This window comes from Ursus arctos, unplaced genomic scaffold (assembly GCF_023065955.2).
Source record: "Ursus arctos isolate Adak ecotype North America unplaced genomic scaffold, UrsArc2.0 scaffold_5, whole genome shotgun sequence".
Taxonomy (NCBI): Eukaryota; Metazoa; Chordata; class Mammalia; order Carnivora; family Ursidae; genus Ursus; species Ursus arctos.
In genome coordinates, this window is record NW_026623067.1 from 13,474,144 (window position 1) to 13,499,515 (window position 25,372).

At 48.5% G+C, this 25,372-nt stretch overlaps 1 protein-coding gene across 3 annotated transcripts in view; it reads left to right on the forward strand.

Moving 5' to 3' along the window:
• Positions 1-25,372, forward strand: part of RNF130 (ring finger protein 130) — a 138,581-nt gene that overhangs the window by 75,899 nt on the left and 37,310 nt on the right. For 2 of the 3 annotated variants that reach the window (XM_048221221.2, XM_057307369.1), the window contains exons 4-7: positions 4,463-4,534; positions 6,570-6,652; positions 13,293-13,389; positions 15,478-15,682. In XM_048221221.2, the coding sequence (XP_048077178.1) occupies positions 4,463-4,534; positions 6,570-6,652; positions 13,293-13,389; positions 15,478-15,682 (457 nt within the window). Of the gene's footprint in view, positions 1-4,462; positions 4,535-6,569; positions 6,653-13,292; positions 13,390-15,477; positions 15,683-18,759; positions 18,854-25,372 lie in introns of all 3 variants that reach the window. The other variant, XM_048221220.2, reaches the window with a different exon arrangement.

A 25,372-nucleotide genomic window follows, 5' to 3' on the forward strand; every position in this document is an offset into this window, starting at 1 on the left:
ATTTCAGCTCAGGTCACAGTGTCAGGGTCGTGAGACCGAGCCCCACATCCGGCTCCGGCTCCGCACTGGGCACAGAGCCTACTTGAGATTCTCTCTCTCCCTCACCCTCTGCCCCTCCCCTGCTAACTCTCATTTGCTCTCTTTTTAAAAAGAAAGAAATGACTAAATAAAGCTTTCTTCATTCACAAAGGGCATTAGTGTCTGTGTAGAAAATTGTTGGAGTCTGTAAAAAGGCTGCTGAAAGTAACAAATGGGTTTAGCAAGGTTGAAAGGTATAATATCAATATACAAAAATCTATTTTATTTCTATACAAGCAATGAATGCGAGTTGAATTTTTTTTAGTACCATTTCCATTAGCATCAAACAGAAAATAGAATAAACGGGAAATTGTTAGAGATCTGACAAAAGACGTGTGAGACCTGTACAGTAAAAACTATAAAAATACTGCAGAGAGAAATTAAATAAGAACTAAATAGATGGAGAGATACGCAGTGTTCAAGGAAAGACTCATTACTATTAAGATGTCACTTCTCAAACTGATCTATGCAGTCAGTGCAATCAATCCTAATGTATATCTGAGATAACTTTTTTTATAGAAATTGACAAGCTTAATCTAAAATTCTTACGGGAACACACTGGATCAAGAACAGCTAAAGGAGGTTGGAAAAGAAGGGGGGGAAGTTGGAGGTGTAACACTATCTGATTTCAAATTTGTTTTCACAAAGCACTACAAGAAATTAATGACAGTGTGATATTTGCTTAGTGATAGGCAGATATGTAATACAAAATGGCGTTCAGACGCAGACCCACACATTTATGGGCAAGTAGTTCTCACCAAATGTACAAAGGCAGTCCAGTGGAGAAAGAGCAGCCTTTTCAACAAACGGTGCTGGAACAGTTGTGTATCATACCCCAGAAACAAACCTGCGACCAGTACCTCACACCATATACAAAATTAACTCAATATGGATCAGAGGCCTACATACAAAACCTGAAACAATAAAACTTCTAGGAAAGAGGGGAAAGTCTTGTAACCTTGGGATAGGCAAAAATTACTTAGATATGGTACCAGAATACAGCCCACAAGTGAAAAATTGGTAAGTTAACCATCAAAATTAAAAACTTATGCCACCAAGTGAGAGAAAATGTATGCAAAAAGAATTGTATCCAGAATACGTAACCCTGGGGCACCTGTGTGGTTCAGTCTGGTTGAGCCTCCGACTCTTGATTTCAGCTCAGGTCGTGATCTCGGGGTCATGAGATAGATCCCCACGTCAGGCTCCTCACTCAGCGGGGAGTCTGCCTGAGATTCTCTCTCTCCCTTTCCCTCTGTCCATCTCCCCCGAAATAAATAAATAAATCTTTAAAAAAAAAAAGACTATGTAATAAATATACTGTCAAGTCAATGATAAGAAAACACACAGCTCCATAGAAAAATGGACAAAAGATGCAGACAGACACTTCAGAGATGTGCAGATGGCAAACAAGTACACGAAAAGATGCTCACCATCATTCGTCATTAGGGAAATGCAAATTTATTTTTTTTTTTTAAAGATTTTTATTTATTTATTCGACAGAGAGAGAGACAGCCAGGGAGAGAGGGAACACAAGCAGGGGGAGTGGGAGAGGAAGAAGCAGGCTCCCAGCGGAGGAGCCCGATGTGGGGCTCGATCCCATAACGCCGGGATCACGCCCTGAGCCGAAGGCAGACGCTTTAACCGCTGTGCCACCCAGGTGCCCCGGAAATGCAAATTTAAACCACAGTGAGATACCACTGCACCCCTCTTAGAGTGATTACAATCAGATGAAGAAGACTGATCACCCAAGTGTTGGTGAGGATGAGGAGGAACTGGGATTGTCATACGCAGCTTGTGGAAACATAAAAATGGCCCGCTCACATTGGAAAACACTTCGGCAATCTCTTACGAAGTCCAACACACCACCCTATTGCCGGTCTTCGTACTTCGTAAGTATTTACTGGAAGAGAAGAGAAAGCACACGTCCTTACAAAGACTTGCACAAGTCAGTAAGGTGGTTTTCAGCTTTATTCATTGCGGCCAAAAGCAGGGAAACAATACAAAAGTTCCATCAACAGGTGAAAAGATAAGTAAATGTTGGTATATCCATACAGTGGGATACTACACGGTGTAAGAAAGCAATGGACTGACTGTTGATACATGCAGCAACATGGATTAATCTTAAAATGATTATGCTGAGCGAAAGAAATCATGTACAAAATAGTACATAGTGTATCGTATTTGTGTAAAACTGAAAAATACAAAGTATAGTAGCAGAAAGTAGGAGATGAGCGGAAGGAGGGCAGGAAGAGACACAAGGATTGGGGAATAATAGATATGCTATCTTGGTGGTAGAGATGGTTTCATGGGCCACGTCAAAATATCAGATTGTGCACTTTCAATATATACAGTTCAAGTCCGTTCTATTTCCACAGGTTAAAGATACATATATGGCAGAGGGGACTCTCACAGATTAAGAGAAACGAGGGGAACAGCTACCAAATGCAGTGTTTGGACTTTGTATCCTGAGTCAAACAAGCCAACTATATAAAAAAGACGTTCTGGGGGCGCCTGGGTGGCTCAGTCGGTTGATTGGCCCACTCTTGATTTCGGCTCAGGTCGTGATCTCAGGGTCCTGGGATCAAGCCCCTCAGGGCCTGGGCTCCATGCTTAGTGGGGGCTCTGCTTGAGGATTTTCTCTCTCTCTCTCAAATAAATAATTAAAAAAAAAAACTCTGGAGAGAACTGGGGAAATTATAATATTGTCTGAGTGTTTGAGAATGTTGATTAATTATTGTTAATTTTGTTAGATGAGACTGTGGCAGCAAACAAAAGCCCCTATCTGTAAGACATAGTGACAACTTTATGGGTGAAATGATACCATGCTTGTCATATGCTTTGAAATCCTCTAGCACAGTAAAGAGGAGGGGACAGATGGAAAATATCAGTAAGATATTGATCATTGAAGCTAGATGATGGATACATAGAGGTTCATTAACTTATATTCTGTTGTGTATTTTTAAATTCCCCCTTAAATTTTTATGTTTCTATAATTTTTTTTTAGCCTCAGGATATAAAATCCAAGGTCTCCCATTCTCCTAGCCTCCACCATCCCCCCTCAGGCTCAGCATCTGCCTCTTCCCAAAGTTCAAGATTTGCTTATGTGTAGAGTGACCACCTGTCCCAGCGCGCCTGTTTGCACTCACTGTCCCGTGTAATTACTGATAGGGCCCTCTGACTCAGAACGTTCTGTTTTGCACGATCAAATGTGTGCTCGTCCTAGCGATATCGAATAATTTCCTTCATAGTCCTGGACTTCACACCGATTTATTAGATTTCCTTTGTCCAGAAGCCCCCCTCCCACCCCCTGTGCTTTTCCTGATCGGATTCCTTCCCCCTGGTGTTTCACATCTCAGCTCAGACATCCTTTCTTCAAGCCTTCCCTGGTGTTCCTCCTCTGCCCCGTCCCCCCCACCTGCCCACGTTAACTTGCCCCCCCCCCCGCTGCCACACCACCCAGGCGTGCTGTGCTGTACAACACTCAGTCATGGTGTGTCTGCTGGTCTCTTGCCCAATTCAGTTGGCTTTTCGAGATCCGGGGACACTGTCTCTTCACCTGTGGGTCCTTGGTGTCTAGCAGTGTCTGCCGAAATGTGGGATCAGTTCTGTCTTTGAGATTCTGTGACTTAACCCTTTCGACAACTCAACCCTGGAAAGATAAATGCACCTCCCTAAGCTCGTGAGCATTGTAGGGGCAGAGATGGAAGGAGAGCTTGTGACCGCCTCTGTCCTGCTGCACTTGGCACTTGAGCGGTCTCGGGGGGCGTTGGGGGTTCCTTTACTAAGACAGCTTATACGTCTAATCGTCCCCGGAGCTATTCGTGCTCTGTTTGTGGCTCTGACGGGCACAAGAAGTAGATTTCAGTAATGCTGTAGTATTTCAGAGGGTTATTCAATACGGGAACACGGTGGTGGTTATGACACCTGGGTGGGGTTTTTTTCACTATGTATGCTTTTTAACTATTCAACCAGAATAATTCAGAAGCATGAGAGACTATGGACTCTGAGAAACAAACTGAGTGCTTCAGAGGGGAGAAGGGTGGGGAATGGGATAGGCTGGTGATGGGTAGTAAGGAGGGCACATATTGCATGGTGCACTGGGTGTTATATGCAACTAATGAATCATTGAACTTTACATCAAAAAATAAAAAATAAAAATAAATAAATAAAAGAATAATTCAGTAGTTCAGTTCAGAAGGCTGAATCTGTGGGTAAACTGCCAGTTTTTCTAATTTTTTAATTGCTTTGTTAGAATCCTTTCCTATGATGTGACATGGAGAACGTTGTGGGACAACAGCGGCTTGATACATTTAATGATTTTAAAATGAAGGACTTCATCCAGAGATCTTGCACTAATGTCTGTTTTTCTTTGTAATTGTCCTAGCGTCGTCTTGGAGATGCCGCCAAGAAAGCCATCAGCAAATTGACCACCAGAACAGTAAAAAAGGGTGATAAGGTATGGTAGTGAAAAAACTTTAACACTAAAAAATAATAGTTTTGCTTTCGATTTGGTGGGAAAGAATACACCCTACTCATTTGTGCCTCATGTTAGGTGATTCTTTTTCTCCAGGTACCCGATCTAATGCTGTATTTTAAACTAGCCTCCCTTTGAGCTCTTACCGTTAGCATGCCTCATTTGCAGGCTGTCCATCGAGTTTCTGACTTCCCTGGACTTCCAGTGCTCCTGCCATTATTATTAGCTGCACTGGTCTACTTACAGTTCCCCTAGCCGTGGTGTCCCACAGAGCTTTCTCCCACTGCAACCAAGGATGCCTTTGGGCAGAACCCTAATGGGTCACGTGGTGCACTTGGTGGCCAGTAATATATGTTCGCTTCCCTGTGCTTCCTTTGTGTTTTAGTCCCTCACCAGTTCGCCAGAGAGCAGGAGACCCACATCTCAAGGGAGTGTCATTCGCAAGGTGCTTTCTGTCCAGGGGGCCAGACAGTTGGAAGGAAGCGCCCAGTGTGTCAAGGTTGGGCCCTCGGCTTGGGGGACCGAGAGATAAACCCAGTGATGGAGGCTGTGGCTGAGACCACGCACCAGAGCTCCCCGGTCGGGCCTCGCGTTACATGGAGCCCGCTTCTCCTTCATGAGGACAAAACAGCAGCTTGGTGTTAGACCCTACGCTCGATGTATTCCGTTATCTAGAGGGGAAGAGTTGCCCCTCTAAAGGCATAAACCTGAAGCTATTTCCTGCCCCACATCCAGCTCTCACATTTTGACAGGCAGCTCTGGGAGGATAATTTCAGACGATTCTCCATCCTCCATAGTTTCACCACTTCCTTGACTTCACCCGTTTCTATTCCTACCGCCTTGACACAGTTCTGGAGGGTGGAGACATTTTCGGTGAACTTCAGTGAACACTAAGGAAAGAAACAAGTAAAAACATTTGCAGAGGGGCGCCTGGGTGGCACAGTCATTAAGCGTTGCCTTTGGCTCAGGGTGTGATCCCGGCATTCTGGGATCGAGCCCCACATCAGGCTCCTCTGCTAGGAGCCTGCTTCTTCCTCTCCCACTCCCCCTGCTTGTGTTCCCTTTCTCGCTGGCTGTCTCTCTCTGTCAAATAAATAAAATAAAATCTTTAAAAAAAAAATTGCAGAAAATAAAAGCAGCATCATAACAGCTGCCCTGTAACCCCAGAGAAGTGGTTACCCTCTTGGCCTGGTGGCCTTCAGCCGCCACATTACTTTCGAATTCCCCAGACTGGTCTGACCTACCCATCCTACGTCGTCCGTCAGGCTAACACCAAACAATCTTTCCTTCTTCAGACCAACACCTCTTCCAAGTTTGTGCCTCCTAGACCTGCCCAGTCATCCCACTGAGTTTCAGTCCACGTGGCCCTGACACAGCAGATCGTGTCCCCTTTCCTGGCTTAGGTCCCTGGTAATGCTCCATTTTATGACAACTCGGGAGTCCCTTCTCGGCACAGACGAGGAAGGAATCCAGTCAACCTGGATGACCGAACACCTGGCTGAGTCCTCCTTACTCTTCATAAAGACCCAGTATTGAGTTGGGCCATGACTGTTCTCTTCCCCAAACCTGTGACCAGCCCCCATCCCTGGGGCTTGATCATAGATACCATACTTAGATATGTGATCAGAGGACGACCCACACTGTGGAGGGTGTGCTGTGAAACCCAGTGAATTGCAATAGTGATCCCGCCGTGGTGGGAGGGAGAGAAGGGTGTCCACGGTGACAGTGGATTTGAATCTTGAAAAACAAATAAGAATTCTGACTTCTAAGACATTTCACAAATAGAATTAGTACAAACTATTACAGTACAGTTTAAAAATGAGAAAGAGTGGTTTCGATATCCTTTGGGTCGATGCAGTTAAGCAAATGAAAACATTAAAATTGCTCGTAACTGTTCACTTCATAGTCTCCCGCTTCCCGTGGTTGCCTCGGGAAGGTGCTTCGCTGGATCGTCTCCTCCATTTATGTATAGCTTCAGTTTTAGCACGTGACTCTCATGCCTTGCTTTTCCTTGCAGGAAACGGACCCCGACTTCGATCACTGTGCAGTCTGCATCGAGAGCTATAAGCAGAATGACGTGGTCCGGATTCTCCCCTGCAAGTACGTCAGGTTCCTTTGTCTGAAACAGAGTGATGCTTATGTGCTGTGTATGTCTCCCTTTCAGAGTGGGGATCCCACTTGCTTTCGGGAGCCGCCTCTCCCACGGCTGGAGGGAGACGGAGGCGCGGCGGCACCTGACCCGTGGTGGGAGTGGCCGCGGGCAGCGAGCCGGGCCGTCTCAGCACAAACTGACTGCAGAGCCTCGTCTGCTTGTGAAAAACACGGGGAAAAACCTCCGGACACATCGTAGCCTAAGACCGTTAAGGTCAAGAGTGTTCAGTTCTGTGACTCTTATGGGTTTCAGAGTGAGCCACTTGTTCCTCTCCCTGTTAAGTCCGAGTGCATCACTAGGCCCGTGCAGGCCCCGTGGTGTTCACTGGTGCCGGGAGCCAAAACTCTAGGGTTTGGATGAATCCTTCTGAACCTGGGTTACATGGAGTGGCTGCTGGGCCAGGCCCTCTGCTATGTGCGCTTGACGGTTACTATCCTGTGAGAGGCCCGTGCCTTCCTGCCCGCTGTACGTGGAGGACAGGGACGCTGCTAGTGGATGCCAGGGTCACACGATCCAGAAACGGCAGAGTCGAAGTAAAGGTCTGCCTTCACTGCTCCTTGTATCGGGCCACGTTCAGCTGTGGTGCTCCAAAAAGAGCAAATGTTCTTGAGAAGCATGTTGATTGGAAAAATACAAAATCACCTCCTGAGAAGCCTAAAATCAAAGACTTCTCCTCTTCTTTCTCCCCGCCCTTAAAACACATCCACACCACTCTGACCACCTAATCACACAGAACATGTGAACAATTAAAATAATTGTCAGTGGTTTCTCCATAAGGCTACTCATCTATTTTGAACCTAGAAAGATCTGTGAGGGTTTTTTTAAATCATAGAACTTAAGAATAATTCCATATGCTGAAACAGAAAAACAGATTCTAGAGTCAAGTCAATCTAGTTTACACACAAGGGGGAATCTACAAAACTAGCAGTAAGTTTCTTGTAGAAAATTAAGTTGTGTAATTACCAGATTTCCTCAGGTGCCATCATTTTTGGTTTAAAATGTGAGACTGAAGGAAAGACACATCCAAATACAAACCAGGAAAATCAGTAGGTACAATATGGAGCGTTATCTGCTCTGAGCTGCTTTCTAAACGTGTGTCCACCTGCACAGATCTCCTCTGACACCAGAGTCACCAGGAAGAAGCCAGGTCTTTCCAAATTCTGTCTTCCTATTTCAGGCCAGCGTCCCCCCTCCAGAGGGACCATCTGGACCCAAGAACAAAGGCCTCTGAAGCCGTTCGTGGTCGTTGCTAACGTGGGAGTGTCTTCCTCAGGGGAGCCTCGGCCAAAAATAGACTGACTCCTCTGGAAGCTTGCTGTCCATCCTCCCCGCCCCCTGAGCATTGGCCTTTCCACAGTTTCATTCTTAGTTCTCTTTTATCTTAACTTAGTCCAGTGCTTTCCCGACCGGACGGTGTGTCGGAATCAGTGGGGAGCAATCAGAAACACGTCCCGGAGCCCAGGCGTGTGGCTTTTAACAGTCACTCGAGCGGCGCTGAAATGGCGTGGCCCCTCCGTTGAAGTCCTAGCCTTTCCGTGGCTGTGCCTGTGTCCGTGATCTGCTTTTGAGCATTAGAATTTTGGCGAACTGGGAGACATTTCTGTGTGCCCACAGCGAGGGCACTGCGCCCTGGTTGCGTTCCTTGCCGGGTCCTCGTCTGACCGTCTGCCAGTCCCCTTCTGCTCTGGAGCACGTGTGCTCTCTGTTGCGCGTACTCCTCAAGCCTCAGCAAGTTGTAGCTTTCTCTGAGGTGTGTCTCCCAGGCTGCTCAGCCAAACCGTTCGCCTCGCCGGACTGGCACCAGCCGCGTGGTGCTCGGCTAGAGTAAAAATTAACTTTGCTCGTTGAGCAATGTTCTGTGGGACCGGAGTCGACAACTTTTCACCTGGAGCAAGGTTTCTGAGCCTTGGTGCTGTTGACACTGAGACCAGATCTTCCTTTGTGGGGGCGGGGAGGCCGACCTGCGCATCGCAGGGTCTTCAGCGGTGTCCCTGGCCGCACCCACCTGATGCCCGTACGGCCCCACACGCAGGTGTGACAGCCACTGACCTGGAGGATGGCCTCGCCCACATCTCCATCTTCACTTCACATCTTCCCCACGCCCCTGGTTTCCGGGGCACCCCCCTAGGATACTTTCAAATCAATGAATTCTGGCCTTGGGCCTCTACCTCTTTTGTTCCCTCTGCCAGGGACACCCTGCCCTTCCTCCTGTGTCTGTAGGGCTCTGAAGCCCAGCAGAGGGGTGACTCCTCTGCCTCTCCCGTGAGTTCCTGTGCCCGGCAGTACCGGTGCCTCCCTGGCTCCCATGGGACTCCAGGCGACACCCCCAGCCAGGCCTGGAGTGCTGCCCAGAGCCCATCTCTTTCCCTGGTTGGCTCTCCTTGTTCATTCTCCTTTAAACACCGTAGCTCATCCGTTTGTTCCTCACTCTGGCCAGGTGGCTTCCCCCGCAGCTTCATGGAGAAAGTCATGGTTTTTCGACCCTGAAATTCCCTCTGCTTCCCTGCCCCTTGCTTTTAAGTGCACCTTGCCTCCTGCACAGGCTTGCAGCGTCCCCTCCCGTCAGGGTGGAGGAGGGCTCTCTTTAGCCCATGTGCTAATCCATCGCCTCCTCAGGGGCCTTGCTCTGTTGGATCTTCTGCTCCTGCCAGTTTTTGTCCTGTCTCTACTCCGACATTTCGTCCTACTCAAGCCCGTCCTGTGCCAGTTTCATAAGCCATCCCAGACAGCACCCTGCAGCTCCTCCCTTCAGCCAGACTTTGGGAAGGAGCTGTGCTCGCTGTCCCTTCTTCCCGAGTGACGGACGAAGGAAAGCCCAGGTGCCTTTGTTCTGTTCGTCCTTAATTTTTAACAAGCCCATCTGGAGGCTGAACTGAGACTTTCTATCTATAGAGCACAGAGCTCATGGATTGCTGCCTTCTTGCTGCCTGACCTTTCCTTTTCCTCTTCCGTCACATTAATTTACTGTGGACAGATGGCACTTGGCATTGCTCTGGGGCCTCCTCCTTGTGTCCGGTGATTACAGCTGATCATCCTTGGACGTTAGCCAGCACGTCTTAGAAACTATCACCTTATTTAGACCTCTTATTTAAAGGTCAGCCACAACATTTTTTTAGTAGTTAAAAATACTTTTCAGAAGTGGGATGCCACTGCTCAGATCAGCGTGTGTCCAGGATGTCACTTTGGGAGCCTAAGAGGGGTCCATCCTCTGGCTGCTGCCTGAGGCATCACTGGGGTGCCCCCTCCTCAAGGGAGCACCTGTTCAAACAGTGTCTGCTGCCAGCCCAGCGAGGGGAAGAGTTCTCCTCTCTGACCTTTCATAATCCCGATCCTTTTAGATTTGCCAGGTTCTTGCACGGCACCAAGAGGCTTCGGAGCTGTGAAAGCAGCTCAGCTCCAGCGTATCCACCTCTCCCCACCCCCAGCCATTGCGCTGCTCTCTCTAGTTTGTGACGTATGCAGGGAGTAGGAAGGGGAGGGCGCCCTACTACTGGTTTCGTTCCACATTCTGTGCCCCAGAGTATTTCTTGCAGGAATAAAGGACTTTTTTGTCAAAGTTCTGATCTGCTTGTCCTTTCCACATTTCACTGGTCCTCCGCACATCACCTGCTTTCCATCCCAGAACGCCACTCAGCCCTACATTCATCGGGCCCTTTTCTGCTTTCATGTGTACTTTGACCACTCGAGTCTTTTATAACAGTGGGAAGGGCTTCTCTTCAAGGTCTGGCTGGCCCTGGGTGCCACCCACTGAGGTGTCCGTGGGGGCCCGAGGTACACCTGCGAGCTAGTCAGAGGTCACTGTGCTGGGCATGTTGGCGCCAGAGGCCGGCGCACACGTTCTGACCATTTATTGGGATAGTGTGGGAAACATTAACGTTACTTTGCCTGAGGCTTGTTTAATGGTCCCTTGCGTTTGCGTGCCATTGGGGGCTTTCTAAGTATTCCACGACAGCTCGTCACTTGCTGCTCCAAACAGCCTCACAAGGTGGCCTGCACCTTCCCCACTTCTCTGCCTGGCAGCTTGCTGCTGACACAGCCAGGAGGCGGCCTCCGACTCCGCAGCTGCAGAAAGTGTGTCTGGGAGGCAGAGGGCGGCCACTGCCAAGCTTCGTGCAGCTGTGACGCGAGAGGGTAAGGGGGTGGGTGAGGAGGACAGGAAGGAGCACAAGGCAGTTACCCACAAAGATCCCAGCAGCGACCCCAAGGAGGCTGGGGTGTGCATCAGAGGGCCCGTAGGTGAACAGGAAAGCTGCCAGGCCATTTGCAGATGAGAGGGGCATGCGTGGGAGCCAGGCTGGCAACCTCCCCATCTCCCCCCAGGCGAAGTGCAGGAACCGGGCTATCAGGGAATCTGTCAAAGGAGGGAGGGGGCGAGTGGCTGACTGGGGTGGGGGTCAATGGTAGGAGAGCCACAGGGTGGACACATAGTCAAAAGGAAAAGTTGTGTTTTGTTTTGTTTTTAAGAAAAAAAATTTTTTTCGGATTTTGAGTTAGGTAGCTCGGGCAGGGAGACATTCTCAGTTTGTCCCTGGAGACCCAGTTAAACTGTTGTCCATTACAGTACGGTTGGCGGGGGGGGGGGGGGGGTGGATGGTCACTGTCTTTTACAGCGACAAACCTCTAAGGGAACCGTTTAAAAGCCCAACGTAGGAAAAATCCATTTATAACTAAAGTTAAGGAACAGTTAAGCAGAGAACACTCAGCTCATGCAGCTTTAAAATTGAAATATGGGATTATGTCATTTTCTTCTTTCTGAACAACCAGTAATAGAAAAGAAAGGCAGCAGGCTAAGAAAAAAGGAAAGCAAAACACCAGTGACAGGGAGTGGGGAGAGCAAACCACCATTTACCCCCAGGCCACTGCTGCTTGCTAAAACCAGGGTGTCCGCAGACAGCTGGCTAATGTGTCACAGGTCACACAGCCTCCTCTCTCCTTTCACCTGCCAACCGCCCAAAGTCCATCATCTGCCCCACATAAAACTGGCCTCCGGTGCCTGTCCCAGCCACCCCCCACCCCACTTTAACCAAACCCTCGAGGGTTTGTCACTACTCTATAGACCAGAGGTTAGGCAAATGCACCCTAGTAAGGGGGGGATCCTGTCACTTTGTCGACCTAAAGGCGTCTGTATCCCCAGAAAGGTTAGAAGCCTTGTTCTCGTCTTTGCCAGACCATGGGGAACACTGGCATAGTTGACAGCTGCTGGGGTGTAGACCCTGGCTCTGAAGACGCCCGCCCAGTGGAGCCCTGCAGGCAGGAGCCCTCCCGCCCACCCCTTGGAGCACTCTTGTCCGAGGATACAGGCACAAGAAGTGGACGCTCATTGTGTATACTGAATGAATTTCAGGCTCACCTATGGTTTGGTGACTTTTGCCCCTTAAGTAAAAACCTGCAGGTTTAAATAAAAGCCTTCTGGGACGAGGAAGTTCTAGTTCAGTGCACTGATAAATTCAGTCTTCAAGATCTTTATTCTTACCCTTAGAAAGGAGTGCGAGGTCACCAAGTGGCTGTAGGTGTTTGCATATGCACTGTCGAGGTTGCAGCTGTAAGCATGGGTGTCTCTTCCAAATCCCAATTAAAGCAGCGAGATGTTTAGACCTCTTTTTTTAATCCAAACTGTGTTTTTTAACAGCTGTGTATAACTATGAGCCACATGTAAATTACAAATTCACGAAGTTGTAAAGGCATACCGTGTTTCAACTTGATATCTTCCTTAAAATTTCTTTTATCTTATCCCAAGACGCCACGTATTGTTCCTCCAAGATGCCCAGACCACATCCTGGCACCTGCCGCTCTCCCCCTCTGGCCAGGACTCTGGGGCCTGATTTTAGCTTCTACGAGCTGCCGTGGGGAGTGCTTGAACTTGAGATGTGATTCCCACAGCTCCCTCAGAGTCTTCTCTCCCTTCCACAAGGCGCAGTTCCCTTTTCTAAGAATGCAAGTCTCTCCGTGACTGACGACTTTTCTGTCAGAAGGATGTGACTATTCAGTCTCCTGAGTTTAAAAAAAAAAAAAAAAAAAATCACCCGTTCGCTCTCTTCCCTTCACATTTCCACTGAAAACATTGGTTCAGTGTCACTGGATTCCTAGGCACCGTTCCTCTCCAAAACACTCCCAGCCACCCTGTAACTTTCACAAACATTTAACATAGATTGCTTAGAAGTCTTTTAAAATAATGTTTTAAATGACATTGAAACCAAGTTCCGTGAAGCCAATTCATGGTTGTGCAAAAAACTTTTCATTGAACCTTTGCTTCGTGTCTTCTTGAATTTCCCTTCTACTCTAGCTGTTGTGGAAAGCATAACTGATCGATGAGGTAGTTTGTTTCATTCTTATTGAATATCCTCCTAAGTTTCTTCAAATGCTGGAATAAAAAGACCAAACCGCCAAATTCTAATCGGTTCTCATCATCTAGATTGGGGTCAGGAGGTTTTCTGCCAGCTATTTTTTAATACATCCCCAATATTAGTTTCTTGGGACTTGACAATATGTCCAAAAAGGGGAAGAAACAGACTAACTAAAAATTCCATTTCTTTGGGTCTGATAGTTGTTCAGTATATAATCCATGATACAACTCTGTTTCTCTTGTAGGCATGTTTTCCACAAGTCCTGCGTGGATCCCTGGCTTAGTGAACATTGTACCTGTCCAATGTGCAAACTTAATATTTTGAAGGCCCTGGGAATTGTGGTATGTTTCCTATTTTGTCTCTACTTTTGCGTGTGAGCTAGCATTGCATAGGTGGGTGGTTAAGTCTTCCAAGAGATCACGGGCTTTCTCTGCCACATGGCCTTTCTTACAGATTCCTTAAAGTCCAGCCTATCTTGGGGAACTCACAGATGAGAAGATGAAAGAACTGAACTAATCCACTTGGAAGCATGCTTCCATTGGGTGGTGGAAATGTGAAGAACGGCAGTGGAGAGAGGGATGGGGTTTGCCTTCATTCCATTGTGGGGTTTTTTGTTTGGTTTTTTTTTTTTTTAGGACTAGAAATACAGACTTTTGACTTTGGTCCAGTAGTAAATTTTTTCTTCATTCAGCGTCCTATAAAACTATGTCATCACTATGTTCTTTCCTCTTGAATCTGGCTTAGCTGCCCGGGGCATTGGTCAGTTGCAGGCAGTGAAGGTGGGCAGTGCCAGCCTGGCAGGGCCTTTGGTCCGAGGCCACACCGAGTACACACAGTACTTCATTCATCTCTGGCCAGGCGGGTCAACACTCACTGACCGAGGGCCTTGGAGACTTCCTACAGGTCTCCCTTAAGAGACATAGCTCTCCAAAATTAACGCTTCTTAGAGGAAAATAAAATATTTTCTGGTCTCAAAAAAGAGTGGATGAATGACTTGCTTGTGGAGCCAAAGTTGAGTGTGGTCCAGCAGACGAATTGCTCATTTTAGCTTTGTGACCCAAAGCACGTCCGAGGAGTCCTGTTCGAAGTATGTTGTCAGCTGGCAGCTTAGCGGTCCAGTTGGGCAGGACGGCTCCTCCCGGCTCCGGAGATCACATCTGTGACATATTTGAACATAGGCTTACGCTGCCTCAGCACCACTGACACTGTGGACCAGATAACTCGAGCACGGGTGGGGAGGGGGCCGTCCTGTGCCGCGTAGAGTGTCTCCCACATCCCTGGCTGCGGCTAAAGGCTAGTCGCATGACTCACCAGTCACGCGGTCAGAATGTCTCCAGATGTTGCCATATGCCCCTTGGGGAGCAGTCACCCGGGTGAAGGGTTTACCGTAGAGCACCTGCCATCGTATCTGGCACGCGGCAGGTGCTTCAGGAAGTATTACCTCCACCTCTTTCATTGCCTCCAGCCTTGCTGGTGGTTTGATTTGTCTTCAGTCCTATTCTTGGAAGTACGGACACTTCTTCCTGTTGTTTTTAACGAACATCCTTCTAGAATCTATTACAAGCTACCATGGTTTTAAATGTAAAAGCCGTAGTAAAACCTCTTCTGACCGGGTATGGTTCTAAGCATTTTACTTTGGCTGGGGGGCGATCTAGCACAGTTCTTCTGCCTGGGAAGCCGTTGCTGTGGGTCTTGTCGGCTGTCACTTCTCCGTCCTTGAGCTTCTCTCTGCCATCCTTCCCAGCCCTGCTTCCAGCATGCTGTCTGCTAGAACTGCGGGTTGCGGGAGACCAGATAGCCATCTCATTACCTCAGGAGACTTTCACACCCATTTTTTAGTTGGTAGGCTTTGGCCCCAGGGCAGCTCTGTACCTCTCCTTCAGGGCTAGACGCTTAGATTTTGAAACCGAGGGTTTACTCAAGCTCAGCGGTCTTTTCAACGCTCTTGGTCGTGTGCTTTCCTTGTGTCTAAAGGTAGAAGACGTTTAAAAACTGACTGCCGGATAAATCGGGCATTACAGAGGTGGTAAGAGGAGGAGAGCAGTACTTTAAGTTCTCTGCTCTCCTTCAACATCGATGGAAGGGCCAGAGAGATGCATTTTCCTGTTTGTCAGCTTTGGAACAATGATAACGAATCCCTCTGCCCGTGAGCAGGTCCGCCAGGGGCTGTCGTCTCTTCCTGAAGATGAAGTGTCCAGTTTTCTCAGCTGTGCAGCACACTTTGGTTTTCTCTGGTATCATTTTTGGGAGGAAATCATCTCTGTCTTTTAAAGGAAAACTCTTGGGTGGGAATGGGTAAATAGGGAAAGAAATGAGAGGAAATCACATGGAAAGAAAAAAAAGCCTTTTCAACAGGGTGTCAGATATGTAGAATTTTATGAGAGATTTGTTATTCTTCTAAGTACTCTTAATCTGGAAATGTTTTGCAGCCGAATTTGCCATGTACTGATAACGTAGCATTTGACATGGAAAGGCTCACCAGAACCCAGGCGGTTAACCGGAGATCAGCCCTAGGTGACCTCGCCAGCGACAACTCCCTTGGCCTCGAGCCACTTCGAACTTCGGGGATCTCGCCGCTTCCTCAGGATGGGGAGCTCACTCCCAGAACGGGAGAGATCAACATTGCAGTAACAAGTAAGTGGGGCCCTGTTCCCAGGCGCTGGGCAGGTTTGCTGCCATGGCTTGGGGGTGTATTGACTGCTGCGGAGGGCCGTTGAGGCAGTCACCAGGCCAGTTAGTCTGTAACAGAGGAAGTGACAGGTACTTCTGTTAAAACAGGTATGTGGGAGACAAAACTTTCCTTATAATGAGGAGCTTGTGTGTTTGTGTAGATAAGTACAAATAGCTGCCATCCGACGAGTGTCTTAGTAGCCGTTGTAAACCTGCTTTGATGACCGCCTTGCGGACAGGCATTTCAGAGGGTCCCGCTGGGATGCGACGCGGGGCGTCCTGTGTTGTGGAACCCGCGCGAGCGCCAGGCTGCAGGCAGCTTAGTGGGAACCCAGGGCGGAATCTGAACACAGAAATGAACAACACTGGGGGGAGCTGAGACGGCCTGTTGCTGCTCAGGTCTGGTGTCTTGGCACTTCCCTCTCTGGGGTCACGGTACGCGGGGCGGGGTGATGTGCCTTTCAAAGCGCTCTCGCTAGTCTGGAACGTCTCGATGGGTGAAGCGTTGCCGAGAAGAGACGCGGTGCTCGGAGTGTGTCGATGGCCGGGCCGGAGTCCGGTGTGCGTGTGTGTGGGCCCTGCGGGCGTTCACCCTGTAACCAGCCAGCTGTCTCCTTCAGTTCCATGCTCTACGTGGTCTCTCCATCTAACCGCCTCTCTCCATCCTCCTTGTCACCACTGTGGTGCTGCCTTCCCCGGCGCGTGCTGTCGCTTGCTGTAGCTCCCAGCCCCAAACCGGCGGAGCCCTGCCGCCCCCTGCGAGGCCGCGGCACCGAGAAAGCCGTCACGAAAGATTTTTCCTCCACGTAGTAAGGCTCGAGTGGGCTGTTCGATGGAAGTGCACGTTTCCCACCGACCAGAGATTCGTAATCGTAGACAGTTCCCCAGGTTTTGTTCTGTCATGTGTCTGAGCTCAAGGAGACCTCATTCAGTTATAAAACAAGGAAAAGTTTTCTTCGATGCAGTTTGACTCATTTCCTACCACATCCCGGCGATTTGTTTTAAAAGCTTTTCATGTTTTCGGGTTTTCGAGTGTAGATTTTTAAAAACCGATCCAGTAGCAATAAAGGAAACAGAGGGTATTTGTTTATCGATGAGTTTTTGTCGGCTCTTCACTGATCGACATTTATTGAGCACCTACTACTACATTAAGTTCTGATCCCATTATGTTTTACGCAGAAAGGTCCTTTCAGAATCTTACGTTTTGATGATTAAAAAAAAAAAATGACTTCATGTATCAAATGAATCACCTTTAGTGGAATTTATGCATGTTAATAAATAAATTCACATGGTTAAATTAACCCAAAGCGACCTCTCCTTTTCCGTCAAAGCTCTGTAGTGTCGCGGCAACTACAGGGCGTTCGCCCAGCATCCGCTGTGCAAGGCACTGTGCTAAGTATCCAGCGGGGTGGGCAGAGCTGACCGGGGCCGGCTGCAGCCAGAATACCCCTGCGCCCACTGGGGGTCGTTGCGGTGGCGCTGGCTTCCTTTTGCTTACGAGTTTTTATAACCGAAATGCCATACGTCTGTGGATGGTCTCTTCAGAATATAGAAACACGCGTAACTGCACTTCTAAAACTTAGTCTGCTTGTCACGTGTAAAGGTCTCTGAGAAGAAAAAGAATTAAGAACACCACGTTAAGCTTCTTGATCCTGATGAGCAGTCATCGCTAAATTTTTTTAAAATTTCCTAACTTAAAATCTATGCAGATAAAAATGGTGAATTTGGTTTGGGTTCTTAAATGTTCATATTTTACTTAAAACCTTATAAATTCACTGTACACGTGAGGAATTTGTAATCCGGGAAGCAGTGGCGGCACTGTTACCAAAAAAGAAAGAGTTTGCTAAGCATTTTAATAATAGAAATCAAGATGGCCAAGAAGTGCTCGTAGAACAAAGTCGTCGTCCTGGAATCCTGAAGAACAGTCTTAGCCTTTCGGAGACCACCACCTTTAAAATCCAATGAAAATGTAATAACCTTTTCCTAGAAAGATTCCTAGGCACGCATAGTTTTGCATGTTTGTGGGGTTCATGGAAACCAGTTTGAGAAACGCTTGTGTGACACACGGCTTCTGCATAGAAACATTTGGTACTCCAAGTGTAAATGTCTTCCCGCGGCCTCAGTGCGCGTGCAGAGGGGGCTTCGCCGTGAACCACGTTGCTAAACCAGCCTAGTCAGCGTATCTCCAGGAACTATTTCAGAGTTGAGACTTCCTAGGAAGTCAGGATTGGTTCGCAGGTTATATATGAGGTTCTCAGGAAATGGTGTTTTTGGAACGTTACCTTGACAGTACAGACTTTGAAAAGAAGGGAAAATATTAACTGACTTCCTGAATCTAGAGAGAGACTAGCTGAAAACCCAGAGATTTTCACCCCCCTGATGGGCCAGGTACCTGGTGAGTCACCAGAGCCGCTTCCCGCCGGTGGGGTTGTGATGGGCAGTCCTTTCCAAGAGACACCAGTAAGATGTCCTTTTTTACATAAAGACTGTAAGTAAACCCGTGCCTAGGAGAAAAGAAAGTAGACTGGAAGGCCACGGAAGGCCAGCCTGCAGACGGCGTGGAGTGCCTGCGAGAGCTTTGGGACCCCTCCTCCGTATCCATAAGCCTTCCTCTAAGAATGAGTGAAACGGCCGCGCAGAAGTGACAAATCAAAGAAGGAAAGATGATAGAAGTGTGGCTGGTCCGCTGTGCTGTCATCTAAAGCAGCGATTTCAAAAAATCTCTGTCCACGTGCAATTTTATAGACCTCTTTCTCCTGCACGCTTTTTGGTGGCCACACCCCTCACCTACCTCAGGACCTTAACTGGAAGAAATGTTTGGGCCACGCTTTCCTTTCTCCCTTGCAGCTCTCACCACTACTTCCACTAACCTTCTCCAGTTAGTAGCTCTCTGGCATACCTCCTCCTGCTTCACTTCCTTGGGCCAGTCTTGACTTACACCTCCGTTGACGTCTGCTTCGTTGCATTTGAGGGAAATGTTGACGTCGATTTGACTTACGCCTTCTCCCCAGAGTGATTTCCTCCCTTTCCTTTGTCAACAGAAGAATGGTTTATTATTGCCAGTTTTGGCCTCCTCAGTGCTCTCACACTCTGCTACATGATCATCAGAGCCACAGCTAGCTTGAATGCTAATGAGTAAGTAACACGTTATTTTTTGGATTGCATGTGCCAGATGACCCCAAGAAAACTTGTAATGTTCATAAAGATGGTGAAAATTGGCTTCCACCGGTCTCGTACTGATCCTGATGAGATCATACGTAGCAAAGTAATATATTTTGTGACCACGTACTGGGAGTCAGTACCCAGATCGGGAGGTCGCCCTGCTCGGCGACAACAGCTCCCTTGAGAAAAGATCTAGGGGCTCTAGTTAGCCACAGGCGTAGAGTACAGCAGCCGTGTGACGCAGACGCCAAGGGCACCCGTACAGTCACGGGATGTAAGGAAGGTCTGTGTCCCGGTCATTGGCAGGAATAGTCCCACTCTCCTGCGCCTGTGTGCCCACCAGACTTTGCCCGGAATCTTACGTACTTAGCTTTTGATGGAACACTGGCACCCTGGCCTGGGGTCAAGGGACAGTGACTTGGATGTGTAGCCTGCAAGAAAGAAGCCATCAGCAGGACCCGCTGTTTCCAAATATTGGGAAGACTGTCAGGGGGAACACAAAAAAGGTGTCAACTATATTTCCGTGGGGCAAAATGAGGACCAGAGGGCAGGGGACAGGAAAGCGAATTTCATCTCAGTGAAAGGAAGACCATCTGTGAGCGAGGCCCCCCACCAGTGAGATGGTTTGCCGCGGGGAATGCTCAGGACGAGGTGTGTGGGTGGACGCCGCGTGCTACCTGTCGGGGCTGCCGTGGGTCAGAGGTGTTTCAGAGCAGGCGCGACTGGGCTAGCTGACTGTTGAGGTCCATTTTGATCCGGTGATTTTCCAGGAGTTGCTTTCCACAGGGGTAAGATACAGGAAGGGTTTTTGGGTTTGTTTGTTTTGTTTTAAATTTAGGGCCTTTACCTAAATTAGATAGTCCTTAGCATTATTTAGTCCTTTCCAGTATTCCTGAAAACTCATTGGAGATAAAAGTATCCCTGGGACACAGCCCAGATACAAACCACAAATTCCACAGGTGGAATTCATGGGCTCTCCACACTCACTTAATGTCCTGGTGTTTTAACGGATTAGTAATAACCGGCCAAGCCCATGTAATTGATTTAATTGAACGCTCATTGTCCAGCTGTGGAAACAAATGGGCAAGTAACCTCCACTTACTGTGACATGATTTTATTATCTCTAACTTGATCTGTCGGCTAGACACTTGTAAGAAGTCCCCTTGGGCATCCCTGGCCCCTAGCACACATGGGGAGATGCTGTGGTCCGTGTCCTTCTCCAGCCTGCAGGTGAATGGTCTCGGCTGCTCATCAAGCAGGTCAAACCCACCTGAGGCAGGTTGACTCCAACACAGCACCGTGTTCACTGCTCAGACCCTAGAGTCAGGCGTAACCTGGATTCCACTCCCTGCTCTTCCATTTTCTGCTTGGGAGACCTGGGCAGCTATATTCTCGGGAAGCTCATTTTAGTCATGCAGAGAAAAACAAGAATAACAGCAGGAATACATCAGAGGTTGTACGAAGTAGCATATAAAGTGCTTAGCACAGTGCCTGGTACGTGATAAGTGCTCAATAAATGTTAGCTGAACGGTTCCACTGAGATTCTTCCAAAGTCCTGTGAACGACCTGACCATCTACCTACCTTTATCATTTGGCAAATGAATTTCATTTTCTTCCATGAAACAGTGACAGAATCACAGGAGCTCTGTGAGTCCTGTGATTCAGACCTCAGTCTGGAGGGAAATAGTGATTTCACCTGCAGTCACCTCTCTTGCTTACTCTCACAGTGACCCCATCAGATTCGATGATGGTGTCAGCCCACTGCTTCACACTTTCACAAATGAGCGAAAACCAATCAGCGAATAGAGGCACTCTGGGCACTTGTAGAGAACGATTAAGTGATCCAGTGGTCGCCTTGCTGCCCCCCAGGATCTGCCACAAGCTCAGGTCACACGTCAGCTGTTTTAGAGAAGGCTCAGTAGACGTGTTACCTTTCACAAATCAAAATCCCTGGGCCATGATATTTCGGTTGCACACATAAATGCCTGCATGACTCAGTCTAAGCATTGATCTTAGTAGATCCATGTCTTAGGCCAACCCTTCTCCCGTTAGCCTTTGCAGAGGGTTGATACTGCAATTATGCATCCAAATTTTATTTCTGTGCCTTCAGTCAGAACTACTCTGAAGGATGATTTTCATGATCCCATGGAGAGAGAGAGAGAGTGGTGTGTGTGTGTGTGTGTGTGTGTGGACACATGAATGCAAGAAAGAATGGTCGCCAAAATATGAATGGTGATTATCTGAATTTAGTAGAATTTTGGGTGATGTTTTTCTCTCCTATTGTGCTTTTATGTGTTGACTTTTTTTATATAACATGAATTACCTGATATTTTAAAGGCCATTTTAATTTTGGAGGATAAAAGAAAGACAGTAGTCACTCTTACTCAGTGTCTCCTTCCCCAGAATGTCGATGAAAAATTCCTAGGTGATTTTAATTCCAGAGAAAAGTTTATATTAGCAAATAAATCTATAATTATTCTTCATTAATGAATTATTTGATATCTGTCATACTTCCCTTTTTGCCTTTACTGAAAACTTACAGCCAAAATGAGATTGCCTTTTCAATTGAATTGCTGTTTTAATTTTCTAGGTGACCTCATCCACATGTGAGGTAGTCTTCTCTATAAGTAGATTCCATCTTTTCCCATGCGAGCGATTTATCTTGGAAGTTGATAGTAAAATTCACCTCTCCACACATTACCTACTATCCTAGTTAACTCTTCTGACAGCGTTACACTGAACTTGTGTATCGTGATTACAGCGAGACCTTGACCCAATCTAGTCACTGGTGAAATTCTGTGGGCAAGAGGCAGCAGTGTGGGCCACGTGTAAGGACAGGCAGGGGGAGCCAGGCGGGCCCAGGCCTGGCTGCAGCACGTCCATTGCCCACCCCTGCCCCCGCTGGGGGTAAAGGCACGCCCTCCTCCCTCACCACGCTCTGCACCCGCACCCTTACCCAGGGCTTGACGCTGTTCCCTGATCTGAAGTCACGCCCCTTCTGTTGTGTCGAAATACTACTGAAATACTCAACCGTGACTGACTGTACTTTAATTTTTTAACACGGCAAATCTAGTGAATGTTGAGGCTTTGCAGATATAAACAGGATGGTAGTCAAAGAAGCCTGTACACTCAAGGTAAATCTATGTATCATCTTCTCATACCCCGTTTCCTAGTCCCTCAGTAAGCAAGGTTAGTGAACTTCAGTTCCCAAAGGAGGTTTGCTGCTCTACATTATTCAGAAAACCTCGTTAGATCCCAGCGTTTACCAGCTGACATTTGTATCAGTCTGTTTTTCCCTCAACTTATTAAGAAAAGTAAATGTTTTCATTGTTTTTATTTGAGACACAAGTTGTGAGACGAGGAAGGTGGTGTAGGCGGATTTTGAGCTGAATGGGAGGTTGGGCTCGGTATCCTCCTCCGTGTCCTTTCTCAGTTCCTAGATTCCCATTCCTGAAACTCATGCCCGAGGATCTGCCCCGGAGTGTAACCCAGACATTCAGGATCCCAAACTGTCTCAGCAGGAGGACATGAGCCTGACGTGGTTCATGTGCAGTACCTGGAACAAATGTACAATCCTGAGCCTAACCCAAGCCGGGGCAGCCCTGGCTCTGCCCCAGGTCACAGTCGTCCCCACCAGCATGCCTGGTGCTCCGGCTCCTCCGAGACGGACTGATAGAAACTCACAAGTCCCAGCAAAGGAATGGATGTTTCTGTTTTACTCGCTTTTCAGTATTTCTGAATTGTTCTCATACTCTTTTTCTTTTTCTTTTTTTTTTTGAAGATTTATTTATTTTGGAAAGAGAGAGCACGAGAGCGAGCAGGGAAGGGGCTGAAGGAGAGGGAGAGAGAGAATTTCAGACACCCCAATGTGGGGCTCGATCTCACGACCCTGAGATCATGACCTGAGCTGAAACCAAGAGTCTGACGTTCAGCCGACTGAGCCCCTCAAGCACACATTCCGCTCACATTCTTAGGAGGAACACTGACATACTTCAGTATAAAAAGATCTGAAAACATCATCATTTTGATGTCATGGGGACGCTTGGCTTAGAAGGGAGGAGCTGAGGGTGACGTGAGGGATGTCTCCAAGTATTCGAAGGGCCCCCAAAGAGGAGGAGAACAGCTGCAGTTCACTGAGTGCCTCCCAACAACTTAGTCTCGTGTGGGGTCCTGTGTGACACTCGTCAGAGTCCGTGAGGACTGCCAGTGCATACAGGGTGGGCGTACTGTGTAGTTCGGGAGCTCGGGGGCGTGTCCACAGGGAGGTAGAGCGCCTCCGAAGACAAAGAAGAGCTTTGTGCGGGTCGGCAGTGTCCGCCCATGACGTGGATGCCTTGGAAGCGAGTGAGTCGCCAGGACCTGCTTGTGCAGACAGAAACGAGGCACAGGGCTGGCGCTGTTCCGGGGGGCAGACCCTGCAGCGGGTGGAGATCAGAGGCAGTTCAGAGAGCCCCTCTTCGGATCTGTCCTAAACGGTCCTTTCTTACAGGGTTCAGCGCCCCACAGGAGGGGTGACGTGCCCTGCCAGCTGGCTGCCTCTTTTAGAACCTTAAGTATCAAAACCAGTGATTTTTAAATTTTTTTTTTTTTACCACGTGCCACTGTAAGAACTGCGTTTTACATTGTGACACGTATCCACACGTGTGTAAGTGAGGCAGGTCTGAGACATTGGCCTCAGCACATGCAGTATCGCTGATCCCTTCTCTGCACCTGTCGTCAAGGCTGCTCGGGAACCCCACGTCGCGTCCACAGTCAAGTAAGAGGCGCAGTCTGCGGTTTGAGAAACGCAGATCTAAAACATTCTGAATTTCTCGTTCTCAACCGAGTACCTGCGGCTGCCACCAGCCCAGCGTGGATTGTTTATCTTTCCGAGGCAGCTTTCCTTGTAGTGATGCCAGCGAAGCTTTGAACTTGCCCCCAATTCGATCATGAATCCTCTTCTTTCTGTTAGTATTTACTTCTCCTTTGAGCCACTCGGAGCCTGAGATAAACACACAAAATAGCCCGGGGCCCAGCGGGGCTGAGAAATGGCAGAGGAAGAAGGGCATGGGGTCCAAGCCCGAGATTCACACTCCTTGTCTGGGACTGTACCAGAGACACCTGTAAGGGCTCCACATCATGTGGTGGAAGAAGATAGTTGGCTTTTCTGGAGACATGATGACACAAAGAAGATTAAAGGAATGGGAACCTTTGATGGGACCTCTGCCCTGTCTGTGTAGCGGTCATTTCTGGTCTCCACAGGTACCTTTCATCTTGTGGCTGCATTAGCTTATAGCTCCTTAGAAGAGCAGCCAAATAAAGTTAGTGTAAAAATGGTGATACACCCATTGAAAGTTCTGACCTCTAATATCTGATTTCTCTGAGCAAGTTTTGTAAAATCAGTGTGTTATCTTCAGTGGGGCTGCAGTAACAGCCCAGTCCAGAGCTCTGTGTGAAGTTGTGAATGGCCTTCCTCCCAGGCTTCTCGTTCATTCAGGGTCCCTGGCGCCCCCTGAGGGGACTGGAGAGCCTGCCGACTGGGCACAGCCGCTCGGGGTCACACAGACACCGCGGAACTGCTGCTCTGGCCCCAGGGAGTCATCAAAGGCTTCCTGGAGGAGGAACTCAGGAACCAGGCCGGGCATAATTAGGGCCCAAAGAGGAAAAAGCAGAGCAGTTCAGGGAGTTGTGGGGTTGATATGTGTGCTGGGTCGGTGGTGGCGGTAGGCCGACTGCAGGGTTTGGACTGGGTTCTTATAAACTGCGGGTAGTGTGTAAGGCTTCTCAGCAAAAAGAGGATTCCTGTGGCTGGGAAGTCGCTCTGGCTGGTAGAGACTGGAGGCAGGAAGGTGGGTTAGGTGGGAATACGCAGCTGAAGGAGGAAGTCCTGGGGAGGAGAGGAAATGAAGAGGTGCTGGAGAGTTGTGCGATGACCAGAGTCAGGAACGTGGATCCGGCACTGAGCAGAGAGAAGAGAGAGCACCACTCCAGGCACGAATTGAGAACCAAGGCAGTGAACCAGCTGTGCAAGGCTTAGGGGAGCTAGGGCAGTCCCACAGAGCCAGGCTGTGGGGGGCAGCGTTAGCCCGAGACCCCAGGTTCCGTCAGGCTCCTGATTGAGGGACATGCGCGCACGCACACTGTCTGGGCAAGTCCGGTGAGAGAGCCTTACCCCTGGAAGTCTGTACTCTGCAAAGTTCATTTCACAGTAGAGTCTGACATTCTTGTTTGAGGGGATCCTATTGTAAAGACACAGACACAGATTTCAGGCCACACGGCCCTGAGGAAAAGTGGTTAATTGTGTGAAACTGTCCCTGCATTTTTAAACACGATGCTGTTAGCCTGGGCTTTTCCCTGCGTTCCTTTTGGGAGGACGCACACACCTGTGAGGTGACTGAGCCACTTGACCACAGATCCGAAGCTCCCGAGTTCAGGAAAATACCAGCGGCTGACCGGCTGTACCCAGCGGGGCTGGGAAATAGCTGGGGACGCCCCAGGCCGCCCTTCCGTGAG